At 42.2% G+C, this 14,114-nt stretch overlaps 1 protein-coding gene across 11 annotated transcripts in view; it reads right to left on the bottom strand.

The window, feature by feature from the left end:
* ZZEF1 (zinc finger ZZ-type and EF-hand domain containing 1) overlaps positions 1–14,114 on the bottom strand; it is a 142,473-nt gene that overhangs the window by 43,769 nt on the left and 84,590 nt on the right. For 9 of the 11 annotated variants that reach the window (XR_013824983.1, XM_079903943.1, XM_079903942.1 and 6 more), the window contains 7 exons: positions 12,654–12,804; positions 11,119–11,258; positions 10,507–10,784; positions 9,313–9,487; positions 8,692–8,824; positions 3,432–3,631; positions 1,805–1,924 (listed from right to left, as the gene is read on the bottom strand). Coding sequence is in view for 10 of the 11 variants with exons in the window: in XM_079903943.1 (XP_079760069.1) it covers positions 1,805–1,924; positions 3,432–3,631; positions 8,692–8,824; positions 9,313–9,487; positions 10,507–10,784; positions 11,119–11,258; positions 12,654–12,804 (1,197 nt within the window). In the remaining variant the exon portion in view is untranslated. Of the gene's footprint in view, positions 1–5; positions 1,395–1,804; positions 1,925–3,431; positions 3,632–8,691; positions 8,825–9,312; positions 9,488–10,506; positions 10,785–11,118; positions 11,259–12,653; positions 12,805–14,114 lie in introns of those variants that run through there. The other 2 variants (XM_079903941.1, XM_079903947.1) reach the window with 2 other exon arrangements.

Here is a 14,114-nt window from a genome sequence, read left to right as displayed (position 1 = left end):
ATACAGAAAGAAAATCAGGCAGGGCAGGAACATGAGTGTTTAGTGGATGAGATCTTTAACCCTCAAAGGGTAGAAAATATCTGACTGAACCTTTTAAAAGACATCAGAATTCACAAAAAGAATGTAAAATTAGTAAAGAAATATGAAAACATGTTCAACCATACTTATAATCAAAGAAATGCTGACTAAAAACTACAAGGGACTGTGACCGCCTGGAGGGGTGGGATAGGGAGGGTGGGAGGGAGGCAGGGAGACGCAAGAGGGAAGAGATATGGGAACATATGTATATGTATAACTGATTCACTTTGTTATAAAGCAGAAACTAACACACCATTGTAAAGCAATTATACTCCAATAAAGATGTAAAAAAACAAACAAAACAAAAAAACAAACAAACAAAAAACTGGGAACAAGCTAAATTTCCAACAGTAGGAGTTTGATTAGTGCACATCTCACACAAAGGAACATTCCTTACAAATAATGACAAATTTCTATTGGTTCTGAAAAGCGTTTGTTAGATGATATTTAGAGAAAAGCCATGTTATATAGCATTACCCTATTTTGTAAAAATATGTGCATAGAATAAAAGACTTTAAGAACACTGAAAAAAAAATAAAAAAATAAAAACTACACGGGACCTTCGTGTTTAACTTTGCCACTGATGGTGTAAGTTGTTATCATCCTTTTAGAAGGCATTTTGGTGAAATGTAAAGAGCTCCACAAATGTTCATAACTTTTGACCTGGTAACTCATCTTCTAGGAATAATGTAAAATGTGTGAAAAGCTATACTCTTGATATGGTCAATGAAGCATTTAATAATGGCAAAAAACCGAAATCCATCTTTATGGATCATCTGCAGCCATTAAAGATGGTGGTCATGAAAACTACCTAGCAGCTTAGAAAAGTGGCCGTCACATGACCTCAATTTATTTCAACAGTGTGCCTCATTGTACAATCTAAACCTACGTATGTAATATAAACACAGAAGGAAAAAAATTAGAAAAAGGAAATACACATAATACTAACGGTAGCTGTGTTTGGGGTGGATGAAATTTGGGGTTTTTCTTTCTTTTCTATTTTTCAAACTTTCTGAATATAAAAAATATAAGTTTTTGAATGTAAAAAAAAATTTACTTTAAAATATTTCCTAAAGAACAAGAGCTCAAATGCTCACCAGGTTATCCATTAATATGTTTCAGCGTACTTTCCTAAAACCTAACCAAATCCTCCTGTGGCACCTGAGAGCTGCTTCCTGGAGCTCAGGCCTCTGCGTGACTGAGAATGACCAGCTGAGCACCCCCATACAGCAGTAGCCTTTTCTGACCTGAAGCTGACGCTTGGCACAGAAACGCCCCAGGGAACCACAGTAATTCCACTAAGAAAAGTCTAAGGCCTATGGCGAAAAGAAATAAAATGAAAATTATCAACTAAAATCCTACATAAAATAAACATAAGTGAGGACAAATTTAGGAACTGATTTTAGCTCAAAGGAAGTTTAAAGGGAAATTATAATTCAAGGGCAGATTTACTACCATGATATAATTGGTCAACCGTGTGTTTCCACAAAATACTTCTCTTCCAATATTCTTTGAAGAAACATCAAATTCATTTTCCCTGACAAGGGAGGACAGGTGTCATAATCTCTATTTCCAAAAAGGAAGACAAATATAAGACACTGTTTTAACAACTGCACCAGATGAGAGTGCACAGGGCAGAACCAGCTGTAACTGACTGGTGGTTCTAACTCCCAGGCCAGTAAATCTGCATCAGGAAGCAGCAGCAGGAATCACCCTGGTCCCTTACTTCCAGGTCCCGGAGGAGCCACGTTTTACTGAAGCCGGTCCCTTTGCTGCACTTTTTCACCAGCAGCTTCAGCAAATCAGTCTGAAGGAAGGTAGCATGGGTCTCTTCAAAACCATGAGCCTGTCAAACAGAAAAAGAATGATCTGCAACTGCCTCAGAGTGAAGAAGGTAAGGGTCACTCGGGGAGAAGCAGGCCTCTGTCACAGCCCAGTCTCAGCTAGTGGCCCAAGTTCACCTTCTGGTGAAAATTCCAGAGTCAACGGGGAGAATGAAACTCTGAACCTGAGCCATAACCTAAGTGTGTTCGCTCTCTAATTCATTCATTCAACAAGTATTTCTGAAGCTTCGTACATTCTACGTGCTGAGTCCTGTGCTAAGAACAGAGGTTTTATGTCCCTCTCCTGCTCTCTACCTTCCAAAAGCTTCCCACTGCCCTGCAGACTGAAATCCAAGTCCCTATTCATAGCTGACAAGGTCCCGCAGGCTCCCTGCCTGTCTCTGTGGTCTCATCTCCTCCTCGGCACTTTCCTGAAGCCCTAAGGTAGTTCCTTCTGCTCCCTGACAACCAGGCCTGGAGTTTGACCTCTCCCAGGATGTAATGCTCTGCCCAGACTCCTTATTTATCACCTCAGATTTCACCTCCTCAGAAAGGCTCTTTCTGGCTTATGGTGGATTTCCTTGCAGGCTCTTTGTCGTCTCCCTTGCAGTTTAGGCTGAAAGCTCCATGACAGCAGGGACATTCTTTCTAGTTCAACACTACTACTCAGTTCCATCTGGCCCCTGGTGCTCCACAAATAGACATATATTTACAGAATGAAGGATTCAAAGACAGAAATGGTCTCTGCCCTCAGGGAGTTTATTTTCTCTTTCCTACTGTAATGTAAACAACTAAAACAATAGTAGATTGTGATAAATGCCATGAAATCAACAAACAGCAGATGTGTGGTCTCAAGCCTAAAAATATAAACTCTCAGGGCTGGGCCAGAGCTGAAATGCCATCTAGTCCAATCTCCTTGTGGTGCTTGAGTCGTTCCACGGCCTCCTCGCCAGTGTTGCCAAAGTCAGGGAACGCATAAACTTTCCAAATGAGATCCTTCTCTCATGGCTAGTTCTGTTGGAAAGATCCTCCCTATCGATGCCCCTCAGATGGTAGAAGAATCATGTTCCCCACAAGTCAAGGCTTCCCATCTCCATGTCAATTATCGGCCAGCTCTTTAACTTGTCTGTCTTCTCTTACACCAAATGCCAAACCTATTGCTCCAAGATCCCGTAAGATATTAGCCCCCTTTATTCTTCCCAGGATGAACCAGAAGGGACTGTGGTTCAGAGGCAAGTGAGAAACTGTTCAGTCAATTTTTCTTCTCATCTTCCAAGGTTATGGGCCCATTAGGTAGTGGTACCTGGTTCCATGAGGCAGGACTGAAAAATTACAGAGAACCAACTATTGGGAAAACTCTGTTTCTTCCTTAAAGTTATCCTTGTGCAAGGTGCCAATTATTTCTAAAAATAATCAAGATCCTATGATTAACCATCCATTGAAATCAGATGGTATGTCCTTCTAGTTAATACCCTGCAGGTGTTAAATCACAGCCAGATTCGTTAGCAAATAGAAGCAGCTCACCACTACCTTTAATGTTTTGTATAATCCTTTGAGGGCCAGGGACAGGACCCAAGTTGCTTCCACTGCCTCGGGACAATGGCTGTCCATGCTGGTTTGCAGAAGGTGACTGGCAATAAAGGCAAAGTGCTGGGAGTATTGGCTCAGCTGGGCCTGAGAGTTGCTGCATTCCGGTCCTCCTCCTTTCTGGACCAGCTGGTAGTCCTTCACTGAAGGGTGATGTCAGGCAGGAAAAGAAGGCACAAAAAGCACAGTTAATACTTCCTGCAGATAAGTTTCTTCCCCAGTAATGTGCCTTACTGAAGCAAGAACTGCAGACCCCAAAACACAAATCTCTCTGGCTTCAAACTTAGCCATTATATTTAAGGCCAGTTTGCAGCTGAGCACAAAAGTGGTACTGGTCCACCTACCCACCAAGCCACCAAGAGATGCAATTCACATTCCTACTACTCACACAAACAGGTTGTCTCCAAAGGTGTTAAAGGAAGTTCATAAACACAGAACACATGAGAGACTTCCATTTCAGAACAAGCCTCAGTAAAAGGGATCGGGTTTACTCTCTTACATTAAACAACCAGAACCCTGGAAAAATACATGAAACGATGGTTTGCAGACATTGGACAATAGGTAGTACAGGATGATGACCCCTGAAAGAAGGGACATAAACCAGGTGAGCCTTCCAATAGCCCTGGCTATCTGGAGACAATTTCCAGCCTGCACAGCATGGAGTGGAAATCCAAGTCCAGTTTTAATGAACTGAGGAGACAGAGGTCAGAGTTCAGGGAAGTCAAGGCAGCTAGGACTTATGGGACACAATATCACAGAGAAGAGAGATGCACAGAGAGAGGGGTGTGTGGGAGACCTCTCTAGATATCTACAGAGGGTTCCTCATGAGTATTTGGCTGAATACTGATCTACACAAATGTGAGAGGAAACTAGATAGGAAACTACCTGGTTCTAGGAAAGAACTGTCGAAAAGCAGTAGGCAGAACAATTCTTGGAGCTCACAAAGAACTCTGAGAATATTCTGTCTTCTGACCAGTGAGAGTGGAAGTGTCCTAGTCGGGGGCATAAAACTATTTGAAGACATAATGATCAAAAACATCCCAAATTTGATGAAAACTATAAATCTGTAGATCCAAGGAGCTCTTTAAACCATCAAGCAGAAGAGACACAATGAAAATCACGCCAAGGCACATCGTAATCAAAACGCTAAAAAGCAGTGAGTAAGAGAAAAATCTTAAAAGCAGGCAGAGAAAGAGACACATTTTGAAGAGTAACAGAGAATGACAGCTGACTTCATGGCAGAAACTATGCAAACCAGAAGAACAATATCTTTAAGGTGTACAAAGAAAAAACTCTCAGCCTACAATTTTTTACCTAGAAAAATTCATCTCACAGATGAAGTCAAAGTAAATATTTCTTTGGTTTGGCAAGACGAACCAAAATAATGATTTTGTAGCAGCAGACCTGCACTACAGGAGATATTAAGGGAAGTTTTTCAGGAAAAAAAAAATGATACCAGGTACAAACCTGAACTTATACAAAGGAATGAAGAGCACCAGAAATGGTAAATATGTGGCTAAATATTAAAGCTATTGTTTTCTCACTTTAAGATCCCTTTTAAAGTATGTGACTTTTAAAGCAAAATAAATAATGTATTGTGAGGTTTATATCATGTAAAAGTAAAATGTGTGACAACAACAGTACAAAAGATGATGGAATAAAAATACAAAACCTATGTTTCTTCACTATATGTGAAGTGGTAGACTGTTTGAAGATAGACCACGATGAGTTAAAGGTGTATATTATAAACCCTAATGCAACCAGTAAGAAATTATTTGAAGGTAAACTACTGTAAACCCTAAAGCAACCACTAAAAAAATAAGATATACTTTAAAGCTAATAGTGGAGATAACATGGAATCATTAAAAAAACAAAAACAAAACCAGCTCAATCCAAAAGAAGTTAGAAGGAACAAAGAACAGATGTGACAAACAAAAAACAAGCAAGAATATAGTAGAGGGGCTTCCCTGGTGGCACAGTGGTTAAGAATCCGCCTGCCAATGCAGGGGACATGGGTTCGATCCCTGGCCCGGGAAGATCCGGCATGCCGCAGAGCAACTAAGCCCGTGTGCCACAACTACTGAGCCTGCACGCTACTGAACCTCATGCACCTAGAGCCCATGCTCTGCAACAAGAGAAGCCACGACAATGAGAAGCCCGCACACCGCAACAAAGAGTAGCCCCCGCTCGCCTCAACTAGAGAAAGCCTGCGCACAGCAACAGAGACCCAACACAGCCAAAAATAAAAACAAACAAATAAATAAATAAGAAGATAGTAGATTTGAACTCAATCATCCTGATAAGTGTATTGAATACAAATGGTCTAAACATCTCAATTAAAAGGCAGGTATGGGCTTCCCTGGTGGCACAGTGGTTGAGAACCTGCCTGCCAATGCAGGGGACACGGGTTCGAGCCCTGGTCTGCGAAGATCCCACATGCCACGAAGCAACTGGGCCCGTAAGCCACAACTACTGAGCCTACGCGTCTGGAGCTTGTGCTCCATAACAAGAGAGGCCGCGACAGTAAGAAGCCCGCGCACCGCGATGAAGAGCGGCCCCCGCTCGCCACAACTAGAGAAAGCCCACGCATAGAAACGAAGACCCAACACAGCAAAAATAAATAAATAATTAAAAAAAAAAAGGCAGGTATTGGGGAGGGATAAATTAGAAGTTTGAGATTAACAGACATACACTACTACATATAAAACAGATAACCAACAAGGACCTACTGTATACCACAGGAAACTATACCCAATATTTTGTAATAACCTATAAAGGAAAAGAATCTGAAAAAAGAATATATATATTGAATCACTGTGCTGTAAACCTGAAACTAGCATGACATTGTAAATCAACTATACTTCCATAAAAAAAACAACAACAAAAAGGGCAGGTATTGTCAGACTGGATTCAAAACCAAGACTCCACTATGTGCTATCTACACCTGAAATGTAAAGACACAGGGAGGTTAAAGCAAAAGAATAGAAAAAGATGCATCATGCAAATGTTAGTAACAACAACAACCAAAAAGCTAGAGAGGCTACCTAAATATTAAAGTAGATTTCAGAACACGGAATATTATTAGGGATATAAAGGAACGTTTCATAATGAAATGAGAAACAGACCATACACGCAATTATAGCTGGATACCTCAACATTCCTTTCTCAGCAATTGTTAGAACAAATAGACAAAAAATCAGTAAGAGTATCGAAGACTTGAACAGCACTGTCAAATGACTTGATCTCAATGACATCTATAGGACACTCTACCAACAACACAGTATATGCATTTTTTTTCAAGTGCACATGGAATCTTATTTGAAACAGACTAAATTTTTGACCATAAAACAAATTGCAGTAATCTAATAGGACTGAAATCATTCATAGTATGTTCTCTGACCACAACTTGCAATCAATAACAGAAAGGTATCTGGAATACCCCCAAATATTTGGAAATTAAACAACAAAATTTTAAATAATCACAGAAGAAAGAAAAAAAATCACAAGATGAATAGAAAATACTCTGACCTGAATGAAAATGATAACACAACATATCAAAAATTACGGATGTGGATAAAGCCACACCTAACAGGAAATTCACAGCATTAAAATGCTTCTATCGACCAAAAAAGAAAGGTCTCAAATCAGTGACTTAGACTTCCACTTTAAGAAACCAGAAAAAGCAAAAAGAGCAAATTAAACTCAAAGCAAGAAGAAATAAGGAAATTAATAATGGAAAGATAGAAATCAATAAAAGAGAAAACAGAGAAAAATCAATGAAACCAAAAGCTGGTCCTTGGCAAAGATCCAATAAATTGATAAATCTCTGGCTAGCCTATGAAACAAAAAAGAAAAGATACAAATTACCAAAACCAGGAATGAGAAGAGGCATCTGATACCCCATGTGAAATTCAGAGAAATTAAAGATCTACATTTTATAAGACCCAAATTTATCCCATAAGTGAATGGAGAGATATACCATGCTCCCAAGTCAAAAGACTCAGTATTGGTAAGATGTCAATTCTCCCCAAATGGATCTATAGATTCAATACAATGCCAATCAAAAGTCCAGCAGGGGGACTTCCCTGGTGGTCCGGTGGCTAAGCCTTCGTGCTCCCAATGCAGGGGGCTCGGGTTTGATCCCTGGTCAGGGAACTAGATCCCACATGCATGCCGCAACTCAGAGTTCACATGTCCCAGCTGAAAGGACTCCACTTGTCACAACTAATGATCCCGAATGCCACAATGAAAGAACCCGAATGCCACAACTAAGACTCGGTGCAGCCAAAATAAAAATAAACAAATAAATATTAATTAAAAAAAAAAGTCCAACAGGTTCTTTAATAGAAACTGACAAGCTGATTCTAAAATTATACAGAAAGACAAAGGAACTAGACTAGCCAACAATTCTGAAGAATAACAAAGTTGGAGAACCTGATTTCAAAACTCAGGAGAAATCTACAACAGTCAGGACAATGTGGTATTTGCGTAAGGACAGATATATAGATTAATGGAACGTCACAGAATCCACAAATAGACACAAACATACATGGGTCAATTAATTTTCACAAAGTTGCCAAGATAATTCAATGAAGAAAGAATAGTCTGTTCAACAAATGGTCGTAGAACAATGGGACAGTCACATGCAAACAAACAAACAAACAAATAAATAAATAAGCCTTGACTTTTACATTGCACAGTACACAAAAATAGCACAGACAGTGCCTAGTGCTGAAGCTGAATGATAAAGCAGATTATTTCAAGAGCAGACCTGGGCACATAATGATGTACCTTCACTGTTCTATTGATGAAACAAAATGGAAAGTGACATGAATGCCAATACAATTATGTGAAGTTATTTTACAGTCCTGTAGCCGCCTGACTCCATCATATATTTAAATTACCCATTAGAAAACAAATGACGCTGGCAAATGAAAAGAGTTAATGTTCAGAACCTAAACATCTAGCCAACTCAAAAACACAGAGCCATGTACACAAAATAACAGTGTGGAAAGGGCCTTCAAAGTGATTCCAATTCAACCACATCACTTCAGAGACAAGCAAAAAGAAGTTCGGGGAGCTATAACTTGTGTTTTAAAAATTCACATGCAGGGGAAGAACCAAGATATCTTAACTGATTTTAGGGTATACAGAGATTGGACAACTGTCTCTCATTCTTAGAAAAAATAATTATGCTTGGGACCTGTCTTCCTCTTCCGGGTTTTGACGTTGACGATCACAGCCCTGTTCTTCTCAGTGAAGTGCTTCAAGATGATCACATTATGTGGTTCGTTGGCATTATCCATATAAACACAGCGGGTCCCCGCACAGAGGACCTAAACATGACACAGACAGAAAAGGCAACTCAGCAGCATATAGAGCACAGTGCCTTTTGCTTGTGCCGCTGACTTCAACAAGCACTCAAGGACAGGGTTCTTCCCATCTCTAAGTCCAGGGCCTGGCACAGGCCTGGCACAGAATTGGTTTAAGTGCTTGCTGGATAAAGCCATGTTTTCACAGTCCTCTTCGTCCCAACCAGTTGAGAGACATGAAGAGTAGAAATGAGATCAAGGTGAATGCCAAAGTGAACAACTGTATTTTGAAGTTCTCTGTAATTTAATATATTACAGTTACCTGTTATTCAAAGCCAAGAAAATGAATCAAATGGCTAAAACTGTTAAAAATGCAAGTTGAACAAACCATCCCATAATCTTGAAAATATACCAATACTGTAAAGGCAAATTATACAACTAAAGAAAAAAAAACTTCCAAAGATATACGCTGTGCACGTGATGAAGAGGACGCCAGGCCTTCAGTGGCGTACCTGGGGGAAGCCGACCAGCACCAGCAGCGTGAAGATGTTGGTGTGCTTCAGCTGAAAGGGCAGCTGCTTGATGCAGTGGTCTGTGAAGGTGGCAATGACGTCACGCCACAGGGGGGCGCTGTTGAGTGACCGCAGGATCTCCGCCATGGAGCAGGCCCAGTCCAAGCCCACGCGGCTAGAAGGCAAGAGCTCCATTAGACAGCAGCGCAGAGGCTCCAAATTCAACTCATCAGGTCGCCACACTCAACGGCAGACCCAGAAGCGTGCCAATGAGCCATTCATTATATTAATTTAAAAACTACCAGAATGTTAGACAACTCTTTAACTGATCAGGAGCCTACTCCTCTATTCTTTTTTTTTTTAAATCATGAATACATTGTTGTGCTTTATCAAATGATTTGTCTTCACTGGTTGATATGATCACATTGTACTCACTCACTCCCATTTTGGTGGTTGTTAACGTAGTGATTTTAAAACTGTAAACCCTCCTTGATTTCCTGGAATAAATGTAGGCAAAAACAAAACAAACAAACAAAAAAAACTACCAGAATGATGCTTTTCATATAATGATAAGTGTGTGTGGGGGGATATCAAGATTTGTTACTTATATACTCAAGTCTACAGCTATGCTTTTAAAAATCTCTATAAAAGGTCATGCACCATGTGCACTTGTGCACACTCACATTCACGTACAGAAAAAAAAAAGGCCTAGTGGTTAGGATCCTGGGCTTTCACTGCCATGGCCCGGGTTCAATCCCTGGTCGGGGAGCTGAGATCCTGCAAGCAGTGTGGTGGCAGTGGGGAGAATGAAACAGCACCAGATACATTGATGTGGTACAAGGCAAGGTGATTTTTCCCCCTCATTTTGGTTTTCCAAATTTGGTATTTTGATTATGTTACTTTTATATAATGAAAATAGATCTATTTTCTTCAACCCCAAAGCCTACACTTATTACTCTCAGGAAAGAACAAACCAGAATATATATCACCAGAGAGTGCCCAGACTGCACAGCTGTCTTAATGTGGGTTTTAAGCGCAGTTTTAATGTCGGTTGACAGTGTTGCTAATAAAACAAATTCCACTCTCACAAAAGATCCCTAGACAAGAGCAGGGAAGCACGCTGAAATTAATCAACAGCCAGATCACTGACCTAAGGAAATGAACACCAAGGTGGGGCACAGTGAGGGCGGCTACCTGTCCAGACACACAGCTCCCAGGCTAAAGAGCAGGTGGGTGGTCTTCCAGCCATCTGGCACAATGGAACTGTCCCCTGCTGCAAACAGGTTGTGTTTGGCCGAGAGGACCTTGGTCACTGCGGCATCTACCTCCACTGGTGAAAGGCGGATGATTAACTGGCCGAGAAGACCCAGGGTGAGGTGATACGTTTCATTCAGGTGGCCTGCATTTGAGATGACGACCTGGAACATGAGTGGGAGCACGTGCTCCAGGTCTATCAGGGGGACTGTGGGATCCTGTCGAGAGAGGAGAAGAATCTGTTCAATACAAAAATCTATGTAACCACACCAGCTAAACACTCCATCTCCTTCATATATTATTTATAACTGGCCTGGTGCCAAAGGAATTATGCAGTGTCTTTCACAAATGGCTTAGGGACAATAGGCTGTGAGATAAACATTCTCAGGTATCATCTTACAATCCTACTTGTAATTTATAATCCTACCCCAGGGATACACAGATGACTGCAATTAACAGTTAATTTCAGTATATGGCTTTCCAAAAATTTTTTCTATGCATAACACTACCCACCCCACCCCCCCTTTTTTTAAATACCAATTAGTCTCTTACCGAGTTTAAGGGAGGTAACATGGCTGCTAATAATCCCAAAATCCTCTTCTGGGAACACTCAGCAAACACCTGCTCAGGGCTTGGAGTAACTGCCTTTTCCTCGATGGGCTTCTGAGATGATGCTTCTGCATTTTCAGCATCTGAGTTGTAAAACACCAAGCTTTGAGATTTTGCCAGGTTCTATATGTGTATGAAGAGGCAAGTAAACCACTGCACTGTTCCTGTGCCACTACAGAATCAAGCTGGGACTTTAAAAACCTATTGCTGAACACGTCTTACTCAAGGTCGTCTGTCCTGATCGCCCTGGTTTAAGGTTGAGCCTGCCCTCCGATCTCTCCCAACCCCTCTGCGCTCTCCATTCTCCTGCTCTTTTGCGCTCATGGCATTTAATTACCTTTTAACACACCATATTATTTGATATTGATTGTTTACCGTCTGGCTTCCCTTCTAGATTTTTGTTTTTTTCAATGATGTATCACAAACACCTAGAAATGTTTCTGGAGCACAGCAGCTATTCAATAAATACTTGATGGATGAATAAACTGTATGTGAACCAGGATGCTGCTCCTCAGATGGAATCAGACCAGAGTGGATTTTGATGACCTGGATTGACATGGAGTCAAACTGTTTTCTGGACCTTAGAATTATAGGCCCTGCAGAGATAAGCGTCAGCCCCATCTGAGAGCTGGCCCCACGGACGGGGCAGGATGCCGGCGCTCACCCCTGCCTGTCACAGAGCGGCCGTGTGGGGAGGATCCCGCCTCCCCGAGCCGTCCTGGACTGGGCTGACGTTGCTGCCGCGCTCCTTCTGCCCACAGCGGCCCCACTCGTGGCTCCTCAGTTGCCCTGAAACAGCCCTGACCTTGCGCTGCCATCCCCAGCAGATGTCCGAGGGCCTCCACAGCAGAGTGCACAGCCCCTCTCCACTTCCACCTTCCAGTGCTCCACTCCCTCCCTACACACCTGCCCCCCAAGGGACTGCCTGGATTCTCTGGGGGTTCCCACTCTGGGGCCTTTCTTTGCTTGTGTAGTTCTTTCTGCCCTGAATGCCCTTCCCCGCAGCAGATCTCAGCACATTGAAGGTCCCGTGCAGGCCTTATTTACAAGGGCTTTACACTGACACAACCTGTTCCAGCTACACACCCATCACCGCTAACACCCACTTGGGCCTCTCTCCTGGACAGAAGCACATCCCAGCTCAAATCAGTTACACACACCTTTGTCTTAAACCCTCCCAGACTGTCAGCACTGTGAGGGCAGGAGCTATGTGTCTATCTGTCTGACTTGGTCCCTGTTTCAACCCCAGGGCCTAGCACAGTGCTTGGCACATAGAAGGCACTCAGTAAATTAGGGAATAAACAAGGTAGGAAAAGGTGACTTTCAAAGTGTTATCAGTACCATCTGATGTAGAACTGAGAAACCATGCACCCTTGGATGCTAGCTAATTTTAAATTGTGTGCAAGGAGTAAGTCAGGGACGGGTATGCGTGCACTTTAAGATGAAAGAAATCAAGGTAACTGTCAAAGAGTCTTTACCTGGAAGTTCTGTAGGTGCACAGGCATCTGCAGGTGAGTCTGAAATCTGCGTCTGGCAGGAAGGACCCTTCAGTAACGATGCAGCTCCCCCTGCCTTGCTCCTCTGCTTGCAGTCTAAAGGTCTGGCTTCCTTAGGGGCATCCCTCTTCCCCTAAAAGCAAAACGGTGAGTGTAAAAGAATTAAGGTTTCTTTCTTAAAAAAGTTTACTTGTTAATCTAATACAACTTTTAAAATCACTAGCCAATCAGTCTTCACAAACAAAAGTACTTTTGAATTAGAGAATGCCCCTCGTTTCTGATGATAAATCTGTACTCTAATTAAGACAGTAATCACTGCATCACATCCCCCCAACACCTTCCAAATGCCGCTCTGTCAGAGCCTGCAGTCACATAAGCAATGGCTCTGGTACAAACCCCTAACACATTCTATTTATCTTCCAGAAGCCAGGTATAGACAGTTCTTCTCTTGGGGAAAAAGAAAAAAAACAAAGGTGAGGATTTCCTTCTAGCACAGTAAGCTGACTTTACACCTTTGAGAATTCCATTTTGGCAGAGAGACTTATAAAGGGGGCCCTCATTGGAGCTGGGAGGGTTTTCTGGGCTCAGGAGTCTGGCAGTGAGCTGCCCACACTGGCAGGGTGACAGTCCTTGACCTGAATTTCCTTAGGAGTCACTCAGAGTCACCCCAAGAATCACCTGCACTCCCTGGGCCCTCAGGGTACTTTTCCTTGCTGTCACACAGGCTTATATGTGGAAACCAGGCCAGGCAGGAAGGCTTCTGTGCATGGTGGAGGCACCCTAGCTCCAAGGAGTCTGCGACTGCAGGACACTTTGGAGCCAAAGATGGAGCGTTGTCCAACACTAAACACTCATGAGAAGATCCTGACATCTCCCAGCGGCAGCTGACTTATCCTCCCTTCTCCAGATACTGTAACCTCAACATCAATCCTACCCTCAACACCCCAAGAAGAAAGTGGCTATAAGATTGTCCAGGAGATTTGCCCGAAGCACACGACAGAACCAAGACAGAATGGAACTTGAATCTAAGCTTGAAACTGATCACAGCACCAGTTCTGTTTGACCACAGGATGACTGGAGCTTTCTGAGGTTTGTGTTAACCCTGCATCGAGCAAGTCCATCAGCGACATTTTTACAACAATACACTTTTTTAATTAAGGCATTCTCTGTATTGCCCAAGATACAGAAGAAGAAATGGTAATGGAAGAGAAAATGTGGGTGCTTGAAGAGTGGACTGGAAACTGGAGTACCATTTACTTGGCTGCCAACAATGAAAACATGGTAAGTGAAAATGGACCACTAAGGATGAACTTCTGCTTATTAACGAGTCATCCAATGGTGACATTGGAGTCACCTTTTATCGAAGGGTTAATTGTACGTGTCAAAGCTTCAGCCTCCTTGCAAAAAAAACCCCGTGGCTATCTGGTTCAGCATGCTCTACTC

The sequence above is a fragment of the Stenella coeruleoalba genome (genome assembly GCF_951394435.1).
Source record: "Stenella coeruleoalba genome assembly, chromosome: 19".
NCBI classification, from domain to species: domain Eukaryota; kingdom Metazoa; phylum Chordata; class Mammalia; order Artiodactyla; family Delphinidae; genus Stenella; species Stenella coeruleoalba.
The sequence above is the reverse complement of the archived record's forward strand: the minus strand, read 5'-3'. Positions and strand labels throughout refer to the sequence as shown.